This window comes from Panicum virgatum, chromosome 4N (assembly GCF_016808335.1).
Source record: "Panicum virgatum strain AP13 chromosome 4N, P.virgatum_v5, whole genome shotgun sequence".
Classification (NCBI taxonomy): domain Eukaryota; kingdom Viridiplantae; phylum Streptophyta; class Magnoliopsida; order Poales; family Poaceae; genus Panicum; species Panicum virgatum.
Window position 1 is genome coordinate 23,925,964 of NC_053148.1, and position 13,025 is coordinate 23,938,988.

General features: G+C 50.0%; 1 protein-coding gene across 4 annotated transcripts in view; it reads left to right on the top strand.

The window, feature by feature from the left end:
• LOC120669803 (elongation factor G, mitochondrial) overlaps nucleotides 1-12,344 on the top strand; it is a 29,505-nt gene extending 17,161 nt beyond the window's left edge. For 3 of the 4 annotated variants that reach the window (XM_039949643.1, XM_039949642.1, XM_039949641.1), the window contains exons 11-21: nucleotides 263-323; nucleotides 417-526; nucleotides 617-691; nucleotides 763-831; nucleotides 7,133-7,254; nucleotides 7,861-7,986; nucleotides 8,070-8,190; nucleotides 8,285-8,385; nucleotides 9,474-9,534; nucleotides 10,141-10,194; nucleotides 11,793-12,299. In XM_039949643.1, coding sequence (XP_039805577.1) covers nucleotides 263-323; nucleotides 417-526; nucleotides 617-691; nucleotides 763-831; nucleotides 7,133-7,254; nucleotides 7,861-7,986; nucleotides 8,070-8,190; nucleotides 8,285-8,385; nucleotides 9,474-9,534; nucleotides 10,141-10,194; nucleotides 11,793-11,897 — 1,005 coding nt within the window. In that variant the 3' untranslated portion in view covers nucleotides 11,898-12,299. Of the gene's footprint in view, nucleotides 1-262; nucleotides 324-416; nucleotides 527-616; nucleotides 692-762; nucleotides 832-7,132; nucleotides 7,255-7,860; nucleotides 7,987-8,069; nucleotides 8,191-8,284; nucleotides 8,386-9,473; nucleotides 9,535-10,140; nucleotides 10,195-11,792 lie in introns of all 4 variants that reach the window. The other variant, XM_039949640.1, reaches the window with a different exon arrangement.
• Nucleotides 12,345-13,025: the final 681 nt, after the last annotated feature.

Below are 13,025 nucleotides of genomic sequence, written 5' to 3' on the forward strand. Positions count from 1 at the left end.
CAAGTAGTGAGCAAATGTTGGATTGTCTCCTCTTGGTCACACTGCGGGCAGCGGAGTCCTCTTTTCTGCAGGCGATCAGCAAGCTTGTGGTGTGTAGTTATATGATCAATGCAGTACAAAGTTACAGTTACTAGCTATTTGTGTTATCACTCATATACTTGTGTATTCAGGATAGAGATAGTTAAGGAAGGAGCCGAGTGATCTTGTTTTATTAACATCTAAATAATGGGGTTAGTGTTTATGTTATTTTCATACAATATAGGATATTCAAGAAGCACATGCTGGCCAAATTGTTGCTGTTTTTGGTGTTGATTGTGCATCAGGTACGTAGATGGATGATGCAAATGATATTACTTTCTGCAGTTCTGTTTGCTTCATTTGTTCTGCATCTGATTTTCCACTTCTTTTGTCAATAGGCGATACATTTACTGATGGAACAGTGAAATATACTATGACTTCAATGAATGTCCCTGAACCTGTGATGTCTTTGGCAGTTTCGCCTATATCTAAAGATTCTGGAGGACAAGTATATCATTTTTTAATCAAAAGAATAACATTGCTATATTTAGATTGATGTCTTAGATGTCCTAAATTCAAAAACACGTTTTACTTTCAGTTTTCAAAAGCTCTTAATCGCTTCCAAAAGGAGGATCCTACTTTCCGTGTCGGTTTGGATCCGGAGAGTGGACAGGTTTGTCATAATGCATTTCATTTTCAGTTTATATTCTTGTGAAGCTTGTAATACATAAAATTTGCTTGTAGACAATTATTTCAGGGATGGGTGAGCTGCATTTGGATATATATGTTGAACGTATTAAGAGAGAGTACAAGGTATGGAAACATTTATTTTATAGGCATACTTTAGTTCCTTGACTATTTGGGTGAAATAGCTTCATATATTGATGGGTGCTTCCTACCTGAATCTATGGAGGATTTATACTCATCTTCTGTATTGTGGAGAGTGCAACTGTTTTTTTTTCTCGAACACGAGTGCAACTGGTTGTTATAGTCATCTTCAAAGTATGGAGGCTGATTGAAAACTTGATCAAACCATAGAAACTGATGGAGAGAATAATTGTTGTATTCCTCCAACCCTAGAAGGGTGGGTATATATAGTACCTACACATGGGGCTCTAGATGGGCCTCTATACACATGGGCTCAATATACTCCGACACCCCCCCGCAGTCTGAACTACCGGCGCAGCGGTGTTCAAGACTGGACAACAAGAAAGCTAACACCCCCCGCAGTCTGAACAACCGACGCAGCGGTGTTCAAGACTGGACAAGATGAGAGTACAAGTAGAGTACAAAGAGCTAACACCCCCCACAGCCACAACTAGCCACCGGCTACGTTGAGGCTGGATCGAAACTCCGAGAAGGTCGACGAGGGCAGCCCCTTGGTGAAGATGTCAGCAAACTGGGAGGTAGTCGGGACATGGAGTACCCGAACATCGCCGATGGCGACTATGTCGCGCACGAAGTGTAGGTCGATCTCCACGTGCTTCGTCCGCTGATGCTGGACGGGGTTGGTGGAGAGATACACGGCGTTGACGTTGTCGCAGTAGACGAGCGTGCTCTTGGCGAGCGGGCTGTGGAGCTCCGCCAAGAGCTGTCGTAGCCAGGACGCCTTCGCCACGCCGTTAGCGATAGCCCGGTACTCCGCCTCGTCACTGGAGCGGGAGACAACCAGCTGTCGCTTGGACGACCAGGAGACCAGGTTGCCGCCCAGGAAGACGGCGTAGCCGGAAGTGGAGCGACGAGTGTCCGGGCAGCCAGCCCAGTCAACGTCGGTGTAGACCACCAGCTCAGCAGAGGACGAGCGGTGAAGCACCAGGCCGAGGTCCACAGTGCCACAGACGTACCGGAGGAGACGCTTCAGCGCAGCAATGTGTGACTCCCTGGGATCATGCATATGGAGACAGACCTGCTGAACAGCGTAGGTGAGGTCCGGCCTGGTGAAGGTGAGGTACTGCAAAGCGCTGGCCAGACTCCGGTAGGCAGTAGGATCAGCCACCGGATCACCCAGATCAGCAGACAGCTTCGCCTGAGTGTCGACAGGAGTGGAGCAGGGCTTGCAATTAGTCATCCCAGCCCGCTCCAGGATATCGAGGGCGTACTGCCGCTGGTGAAGGAGAAGACCAGACGGGCGAGGCTCAACAGTGACGCCCAAGAAGTGGAGCTGACCGAGATCCTTCATAGCGAACTCCTGCTGTAGAGAGGAGATGACACTATGAAGTAATTGCTGACTGGAGGCTGTGAGCACAATGTCGTCGACGTATAGCAGCAGATAGGCAGTCTCATCCCCACGACGGTAGACGAAGAGAGACGTGTCAGACTTGGCCTCGGTGAACCCCAATGTCAGCAAGAACGTGGCGAACCGAGAGTACCAAGCCTGAGGAGCCTGCTTCAGACCATAGACAGACTTGTTGAGCCGGCAGACCATATCCGGACGACTCGAGTCCACAAATCCCGCTGTCTGAGAGCAGTAGACAGTCTCTGACAAGGTGCCGTGAAGAAACGCATTCTTCACGTCCAGCTGGTGCACTGGCCAAGAGCGCGAGAGCGCAAGCGAGAGGACCGTGCGCACCGTAGCGGGCTTCACAACCGGGCTGAAGGTCTCATCATAGTCCACAACAGGCCGCTGAGTGAACCCCCGGAGAACCCAGCGAGCCTTGTAGCGCTCTAGTGTGCCATCAGCTCGACGCTTATGCGTCCAGATCCACTTGCTAGTCACCACATTGCAACCAAACGGACGTGGCACGAGGTCCCATGTCTGGTTGGCAAGAAGAGCCGCGTACTCCTCTTCCATCGCGCGACGCCAGTGAGGATCCGCCAAGGCGTCGTGGACAGAGGAGGGTACCGGAGAGACCCGCGGCTCTCCCTCAGTGGCGGAGAGTCGCGGCCTGGGACGCCATCCGCCGAGTCACCATGGGATGGATATACCGAGGATCCCGATGGATGACTTGCGGGTGGTACACCTCCGGTTCGGCTCGAGAGGGAGCCGGAGGCGGCGGCGGCGGCGACGGCGACTGCTCCGGTGTCGGCGTCGCAGGAGCCTCTAGAGCAGGAGGCGGCGCCGGTGTCGACGCCGAACGACGCCGGTACACCTGCACCGGCTCAGAGTACCGCTGCGGCGCCGGGGTCGGCGCCGAGCGACGCCGGTCCACCTGCACCGGCTGAGCATACTGCTCAGGTGCAGGGGAAGGCACCGGGGCCGCGCGTGGCGCAGTGGGAGACACCGGGTCCGCGCGCGTCACGACCGGAGGTCTGGGTGCCGCGCGTGGCCCGACCGCGGGCACCGGGGCCGCGCTCGGCGCAGCAGGGATCTCCGGAAGTGGTGCCAGTGCGCCGGGAAAACCTGCAGGAAAATGACAGACAGGTAACGGTGGTTGAACCATCGGGTCAGTCGGAAACAGAGACGCCAGCTCGGGATCAGAAGAAGGCGTGGAGGAGGTGGAGTAGGGGAAATCCGATTCGTCGAAGACGACGTGTCGGGAGATCAGAACGCGGCGAGAGGTGAGGTCAAAGCATCGGTACCCCTTATGGTCAGGGGAGTACCCGAGGAACACACAACGAGTCGAGCGTGGCGCCAGCTTGTGAGAAGCGGTGGCGGAGGTGTTAGGGTAACACGCACACCCGAAGACTCGAAGGTGGTCGTAGCGAGGAGGGGTACCGAAAAGAGCGTGGTGTGGAGTGGGAGCAGGAGAAGCAGTGGACGGAAGGCGGTTAAGCAGGTAGGTGGCGGTGTGGAGGCTCTCAGGCCAGAAGCGCGGGGGGAGAGAAGCCTGGATCAGAAGGGTGCGCACAATGTCGTTCGTCGTGCGAATCATCTGCTCAGCCTTGCCGTTTTGAGGAGAGGTATACGGACAAGACATACGCAGCTGAACACCCCGTGACAGGAAGAAAGACCGGGAGGTGGAGTTATCGAACTCCCGCCCGTTGTCACACTGGACGGCCTTAACGGTGAGGCCGAACTGAGTGGACACCCAGGCAAAGAAGTGGAGGAGGGTGGGGAAGGTCTCAGACTTGGCGCGCAAAGGGAAAGTCCAAGAGTAATGAGAAAAATCATCAACAATGACCAGATAATATCTATAGCCAGACATGCTGAGTACAGGAGATGTCCACAGGTCACAGTGAATGAGATCAAAAGCATGCGCAGCATGCGAAGAAGAAAAGGAAAATGGAAGTCTAATATGACGACCTAACTGGCACGCATGACAGGTGCTCAGCAGGAGCCCTAGTACATGGAACATCGGTACTACGGCTGAGCTGAGCCAAAACGTCGCGGCCGGGGTGGCCAAGCCGGCGGTGCCAGGTGGTGGAAGAAGGCGTCACGGCAAAAGCAGTAGACGAAGAAGACGAAGGCGAGGCAGCGGAAGCAGGAAGCCGAAGAGTGTAAAGGGGACCCGGGCTGTCACATCGGAGGAGCGGACGCCGGGAAGCCGAATCCTTCACAGTAAGACCAGAGGAGTCAAATTCGATAGAACAAGAGTTGTCAGCAGTAAACTGGCGAATAGAAAGAAGGTTGTGAACCATTTGAGGAGCAACAAGAACATTAGGAAGACGAGGAGTAGAACCCACGGCGGTGACAGGAAGGCAAGACCCATCACCAACCATGATAGAAGAAGGACAAGCGGGGTGTGGGGGTCGGAAAGAAGAGAGAATATCAGCATCTGGAGTGGTGTGGAACGAGGCACCCGAGTCGGCGATCCACTCGGTGCTGGCCGGCGGCGTCAGTCCCATGGTGCTGAAGGACTGCGCCAGTGCGGCCTGGTCCCACCCCCAGGCCAGGTCGGCTGTTGGCTGGGCTGAGCGGGCGGAGTCCAGGACGGCGCGAAGAGAGGAGCAGCGCCAGTGAACATGGCCGTCGGCTGGAGCTGAGGACGAGGCCCCCCTCCCGGACCCTGGAATGGCCACATCGAGATGCGCCCTGACCATGGGTTGCTGAAGGATGGCCAGAGCGTACCTCCAGGGGCAGGGGCGGGGGCGGGAGCCGGAGCCGGTGTCGCGCCCCGACAGCCCCCACCGATACTGGTACCCCTAGAAACAGGGCCACCAGTGCCACCACCGTCACCACTTCTCCCTCGGCGGCAACGTCCACGCCCCCCCTCCTCCGGTCTGCCCGGCGGGAGCAGCACAGAGCAGGGAGGTGGCAGGAGCAGCAACAAGCGCGGAGGGGGTGGGCGAGGACGATCCGGGTGCGAGACCCCTGGTGATCTCGAGGGCGAGATCATCCCGGACCTGCAGGAAGGTGGGGAAGGGCCTCTGACGGGCGATCCAGCCCTTCAGGTGGTCGTAGGTGCTGCTCAGGCCCTGCAGGACATTGAGCACCAAGACCAGATCGGACACTGGATCCCCGAGGTCGTGAAGAGCATCGGCCATGCTCTTCATCCGCCGGCAGTACTCACCGACGGAGAGGTCCCCCTGCTCGAAGGTACGGAAGGTGGTGTCGAGCTGGAGGGCGCCGGACTCGGCGTTGCCGAGGAACTGGCCCTCGAGCGCCACCCAGGCCTGCCGCGCGGTGCCGCCGTGGACCCTGACGAGGTCCTGAAGATCTAGGGAGATGGCCCCGAAGATCCAGGACATGGCGACGCTGTCGAGGCGCAGCCACGCCACGTCCCGCGCCTCGATCGGCAAGTCGACGAGGACGTGGTCGTCGAGGGCGTAGCGGCGGAGGGCGAGCAAAACTTGGTTCCGCCAGTGGCCGTAGGAGGAGGACGCGGGGTCGAGGAGGACGGAGACCAGAGCCTTGATGTTCTGGACCTCGGCGGCCTGGAGGTGGAGCTGGGCGACCATGGGGTCGGTCGGGTCGTACCGGGCTCCAGATCCAGCGGACGGGGCACTGCGGGAAGAAGAGGTGCCTGGCTCGGGGTCGACGAGCAGCTGGCCGGAGGAGGCGCGGAGGAAACGCTTCGCCTCGGCTACCCGGAGAGCGGAGGCGTCGGCCGCGGCGCGCTCGCGCTCCCAGGCGAGGGCAGCCACGCGGACACGCTCCTGGGCCGCCGAAGCCTCCGACTTGGCGGCGAGGAGGGCCGCGGCGAGGGCGGCGTCGGTCTGCGGCCCGCGGAGGGCGGCGGCGGAGAGCGGTGCATCCGCAGGTGACATCCCGAGCCCGGTCCACGCGGCATCAGGCGCGGTGGGCAGCAGCAGCGGCGGGATCGGCGGCCGCGTCCTCTGGAGCAGCCCCCGCGGCGTGCAGGAGCTGGGCTGTGGCTTGCAGGACCGCCGGATCGGCGCCCGCGGCCTGCAGCAGTTGTGCTGCGGCTCGCAGGGCGGCCAGATCGGCACCTGCGGCGGCAGTGGCGGCCTCCACGGGCTGCTCCACCACGGGAGGCGGCTCCAGGGCTTGCTGCAGAGGCAGGGCCGGCTGTAGGGGACCGCCCGGGGCATGACCCGCGCCTGGAGCAGGGGGGCGGCGTCCAGGACCCTTGCGGCGGCGGCTGCGTCCGCATCCGGCCCGAGCACGGCGGCAAGGACCACCGCAGGGGCGGCGGCGGCGGATCCAGAGCCCGCAGCGCCCGCACCCTGGGCGGATCCCGGCCCTGGAAGGGCGGCGGCGGATCGGGTCCACGCGGCGGCAGGGCGCCAGGCGGCACCGCCTGGGGCCATCCAGGCGGCGGCGGCTACAGGGGAGCCAGCGGCCGGCCCGGCGGCGGCAGCAGAGGAGGAGGTGAGGGAAGGGAAGGAGGAGAGAGGAGGGGGCCCCTACGGCCGGCCATGGCTGCCGGCGGCGGCAGCGGCAGCGGCTGGGAGAGGAGAGAGAGGCTAACCCTAGGCTAATGATACCATGATGGAGAGAATAATTGTTGTATTCCTCCAACCCTAGAAGGGTGGGTATATATAGTACCTACACATGAGCCTCTAGATGGGCCTCTATACACATGGGCTCAATATACTCCAACAGAAACTCCACAACAAAACCATCTAAGATATAGCTGGTTAGGGGGTTTTAGTGTTCACAACATGGCATTGGTACAGATCTTGGTGCTACTTGGCACTGCATGTTAATAATTCATAAGAACTGTTGTCTGCTGGCATTATTGAGCTTCTGCTCTTATACTTGTATGACTAGAAATTTCTCCCAGTGCGTCACATTCCTGTAATGAATGTTGGAATTTTGAAACTTACACAGGTGGATGCGAAGGTAGGAAAACCTCGTGTTAACTTCAGGGAAACTATCACTCAGCGCGCTGAATTTGATTACTTGCACAAAAAGCAATCTGGTGGTCAAGGTCAATATGGACGAGTTTGTGGGTGAGTTCATATTACTCAAATCGTTGACAGTCTGCTTACATCACTTGCTTTTATCTTTAGTTTGTATACATCAAAATGATAATGCTTTCTGATTAATATATTATGGCCATATGGGGGTAGCTCTGGGAAACTCTGACCAATATTTTTCACATAGATCCACTGGGAATATGAAAATCACGTCTGTCAGTTTATCCACTGGGAATATGAAAATCACGTCTGTCAGTTTATCTTGAAATGCATCGTGATCCCATAACTTTATTGGATGTCATATTTTCCCATAGAAAATGGTAGTTGAGGATTGAGTCGGTGTCGTTTTGCAAAACACCAAGTGTTTGTGACTGGAGGGAGCAATCTATAAGTAGATGCATTAATTGTATCTTTCCTTCCCTTTTTTTGTATAATGGTATTGTAAGAGTGTTGGAGAATCGCTCCCATCTCTAGGGTCTATGATACATAATATATTTTATAGTTATGTGCTCAGAGGGCAAGCAAATACCTGACCTCATGCAATATCTTCCTGAGATCTTTTGTCCAAATAGCTATGTTGCATATTTTGTTGAGTTCTTTTTGTAATGTAATGACAAATTGGCAAGAAACAATATGCAGGTACGTTGAACCTCTTCCATCAGGTTCTGGTGGTAAATTTGAATTTGACAACATGATTATCGGACAAGCAATTCCTTCAAACTTTATACCAGCAATAGAGAAGGGTTTTAGGGAAGCTTGTAATTCGTGAGTCAATGTCTTAGCCTTTTTTTAAGCATTTCCTTTTCCTCACAGAGTGATAACATTAATGTATATCCTACATACTGTAGGGGTTCATTGATTGGGCATCCTGTTGAAAATATCAGAATTGTACTGACTGATGGGGCTTCACATCAAGTGGATTCCAGTGAACTTGCTTTTAAGCTAGCTGCTATCTATGCTTTTAGACAGGTGAGCCATATCTTGGACATGGACAACACAGTTTCTAGTGAACTCCTGGGACATGAGTGTCAAGTGTTTTATAATATTTGTTTTTCCTTTTCAGTGTTACACTGCTGCCAAACCTGTAATATTAGAACCTGTGATGAAGGTTGAACTGAAATTTCCGACCGAGTTCCAGGGAACAGTAACTGGCGACATGAACAAGTGAGTTCTTTATTCCAACAAGCTATGCATCTATGCTGAATCATGGCCAGCACATCATGCATTAGTATTCTTCTTATTCTTAAGAAATGCAGCTATTTATCTACTGTTTCCTTAGGGGTGATTTGGTTCTTTACCGCCAATCAAATCACGCTTCACTAGAGGGTCATTTTCTGTTATGATAACTAGGTGGATTGGGCCTTCTTCCCCTTTGGGATGGATGAAAAGCTTGTGAATTGTTAGCTCCCTTGGCTTGCTGTTGGCTCAGCTCAGCTTGTTGTCTTTTGCTAACAAGTTGCCTCAGCAAAATTAATGAGTTGTCTTGGGCTGCTTGCGACACAAACGAGCAAACAATACACAGCAATCAGCAGGCCAGCAGCTCAGCAGCCACACAAGTCCAAGCTGGGCCAACAGGGATAAGCCCGTGAATAGCCCAAGATGACCCTGTTGGTCCTCAGAAAAAAAAAGGTTAGGGATGGCACCTCCACATCTCCAAAGTTCTTAATAGGGATGACAATGTGACCCCGATTCCGGTTTCCCTGGCGGGGTCAGCTTCACATCTCAGGCTCCAATGTTTCAGCCACCTCGGCCCTCCACATCTCCGGATCCACCAGTCACCTTACCACACGCAAATAGGGATGGCAATGTGACCCCGACCCCTGTTTCCCTGGTGGGAATTCTTTGCCATCCATGGCCCATGGAGGACAAGGAGTGCGAGCAAGATTAACCGCCCCAAAGTTCTGAATAAGGGGTAGACATGCATGGTTGAGATAATGACTCTGTCATCCTCGTACACAGGCTACAGCCAAGCATTGTGGTAGGCACCCCCTTGTGCGGTCGAGCTTGCGAGCTAAATGAGCCAGCGGAGCTGCTCGCTGCTCGCTGCGTCGAGCCGAGTCAGCTCGTTATGTAAACGGGCTCGAGCCAAGCCAAGCTGGCTCGTTATCCAGCCCTAGTTCCACTTGTTAATGACAATCCTCAGTTGTATTTGGCAGACTGTTACTGCGATTATCTCCAGTATTATTTTTTCTTCTATTGTTTCATTCTTCAATGCCTGCAATGCGGATCATTTTTTATTCATGTCAAAACAGGAGAAAAGGGATCATAGTTGGAAATGAGCAGGAAGGTGACGACACAATTGTAGTTTGCCATGTATGTGAATGCCTGGTTCCTTCCTGACTTCCAGTTTCATATTTTCTTCTTTTTGAAATCAGTTGTTTTTTCCTTTTGCTTTTCATGTTATCCTAATCAAAGCTTGGAATAATTGTTTCTTGCAAATTTTTTATGATTAATTTCATCATTAGCAAATAATGGTTTTTTTACAGTCTGTTTGTTGATCTTTATGAAGAAATTTCTCTGTCCACTATCTTGAGAATGTCATGTTTTCATAGAATTGTTAGTCAAAGCTTCACCTTGTAGGCCATGTTGATGTATTACGACATGTGTTTTGAACTGATGGAGAAGTTAACAAGGAGTTGATTTTGATTTCGTATGTTCTGCTTCAATCGTGTCGGGGATAAGAACTGACGAAGTACCCCACAATACCCTATGGGCGTCTGTTACAGTCTTAAATGTAAATGTGGTCATGTACAATTTGGGACCATAGGTGTCATTTTGAAACCTGTATCATGTTTATCTTAGTCAGGACAGGGTGTGACAGCTGGCTTGACTCGGAACATACCTTTTGTGATTCATAATATTGGTGCATATTCTATGCTGACAACTTTCACAAACTTATCATGTCCTGCTCTCTTTCAGGTTCCTCTAAACAATATGTTTGGATACGCAACAGCGATTCGATCAGTGACTCAGGTCAATATTCTTTTTCTCAAATTTCTACCCGATTTTTATGTTCTTATAAAAGATTATACTCTCTGTTACAAAATGCAGGTTGTTTTAGTTTTGTCCTAAGTAAAACTTCTCCACTTTGACCAAGTTTATAGAAAAATGCATCCACATCTACAACATCAGATTGGTTCCAATAAGTCCACCATAGCACCATGAAATATGTCTTGCTAGTTCATTTGTTTGGTATTGTTTTTCTATAAACTTTTATCAAAGTTATAGTAGTTTGACCAAGGACAAAACGAAAAACCTACATTTTGGAATGGAGGGTGTATAACGGTTAACTTATTTTGATATTGTTATTAGTTTTACAGTGTCTGTTGAACTCAGCTCATGCATCTAATCTGTTAACTATGATTTACAAGTTTGCTACTCAAATGGATAACCACATACCTGCATTTCAGAAAAGTATATAAATATATAATCTACTGCATCACAATTCACAATAGTTAAAAATAAAAAGAGATTATTTCATGAGATATAGCACACATGTCCAAAATTTTTCATTAAATTCCTCTGTGCAGTATGTTTCACGGAGTGATAAAAATGATGGTTATTACTGATGCATCGTGTTGGATGTTTATCTCTTTTGCTCTACAAAACTATCAGAATTTTGTTAGTATCATGAGTGGAAGTTGCAGGACAAAGAACAGACCAGGATCGATTTAATCATGTAGATGTCTGCCAAACCGTCAAGCATGCTGAAAGACACCAATTAATTTACAGTATACTGTTCTGCTTCTTTTAGGTCTTTCAATGATGAAACGAGTAAAGTGTGCTCCCACATATGACATTCGTATTGGTGACTTTTTTCTTTATTAGTACATAAAAAGTCAAATCTCTTTGAGCACACCACTCCCCCACAAGCTAGTTTTATGGAGAAGCTGACTCTACGGCTCTCCACAATTTTCACCAAGACAACTTTAGCACTTTTAGGATTCTTAGATACAAGAGAAATTTATTGGCTGTAGTTTTTAGCTCGCACTTATGGAGCAAAAACTATGGGTTATTACACCTGACAAGTGCCGCCATAAGAACATAGTAAGAATTCCATTTAACAAAATGGAAACCATACCTTCGATGTAACAAAGTCCTAAAGCAGGTTGCATAGTCTAGAGATAACATCTAACAACAGCCTTATCACTTGTGAAAACAGGATACAATCAGGACTTGAATCATCATAGCATGCAACTAACGATGGCCAAAACACTATTCTTTTGCTCGTGATATCGACTCAGATCATTAAGGCACCCGATCTCCCATACAAGCCAAATTGTTTCACTTAATATCACTAAAAATGGCACTGGTTTTGTAGTGTTTGCTCGAGTGTCATGTTGAGTTATATTTCCATTCAGAATAGCTTGCTGTGAAATGTGCGGTGCTGGGTTCTTTCAATGTCCTGACATGTGCCTGTCATTCCCAGCCGTTGTCCAGCACATGCCACTTCCATATCCTTAAGTTCACCTTTCAACCCCTGCACAGTAGCACAATAGTGTTTGTAAATTCTGGAGAAAAATGTTCAGCTTTCCTATTTAGTTTATTTGTTTTTTTTGCATGTCCTGCAGGGGAAAGGAGAATTTACAATGGAGTATCTAGAGCACAATATTGTCTCGCAAGATGTACAGATGCAATTAGTGAATTCATACAAGGCGGCCAAGGGCACAGAGTGACTCTTCTGGATTACAGAGGAACAAATTTTGTTTACAGTTTATATGTTAATTTGCAATGATTCATACTAAATGGTTTGAAGCAAATATACAAGCATGCTTAGGGATGGCAATGGGTACCCGAAATCCGAAACCCGACGGATTTTTGCTCCATTAGGGTACGGGTTTGAGTCAACTTTTAGACCCGTGAGTTTGTTAATGGGCACAAAGTCCTACCCGTTGGGTTTATGGGCATGGGTTTGTTCCTATAATACCCAAATTCGTGAACCCATGGGTTTTTTAAACCCGATCCAACATAGAGCAATTGTCATTTTATTTTGTGAGATTATAACAAATTTAACATCTCTTTCCTACAATTCTTACTTCACCTTATTGTTTATATATGCATATGATGGATTTGTAACATTTTATGGTGTTTCGATCATTTAAATATAGAGTTTGTTATTTATATATTTATTTTATTTTGGAATTTTTAGTAAACATAGATGTCTTGCTCATAATACGCTACAATGATATTTACGATATTAAACTTATTGATCATGTGAAAAAATTGTATAGTAAAGTGTAGACCCACGGGTGACCCGTGGGTACAAGCTAACCTGATGGGTTTGGTTTTGGGCAAAATTCCAAACCCGTCACGGGTATGGGTTTTTTAATGGGTTTAAATATTTTTCATGGGTTTGGGTTTGGGGACGGCAAAACCCGATGGGTTTAGATCCGTTGCCATCCCTAAGCATGCTGCTATAGCCTGCAATCCCTTGGTACAATTATACAAACATCCATTAGCAAATGTCGGAATTTGCTCATAGCACATGTAGCACAAACTTTAACCAATAATTAAGGGTATTAAATAAAGGTAGTTTATAAAATTAACTTCACAACCTCTGAGCTATTTCGCGAGACAAATCTCAAATCTAATGAGGTCTTTGCAGCCAAACAGGGTCGAGCAATAGCTCAGTGGTGTGGCTAGTTGTGGTCGTGCCCACTGACCATGGTTCGAACGGTATTGCACCCAAAAATACCCAAATGTCCATATCGTCAATAAGATCGTTAAGCAACTTATCGGACAGCCCAACTCGGCCCACCTGCTGAGTAACGCACAGCCCAGAGCGAATAAAGAGACAGTGGGAG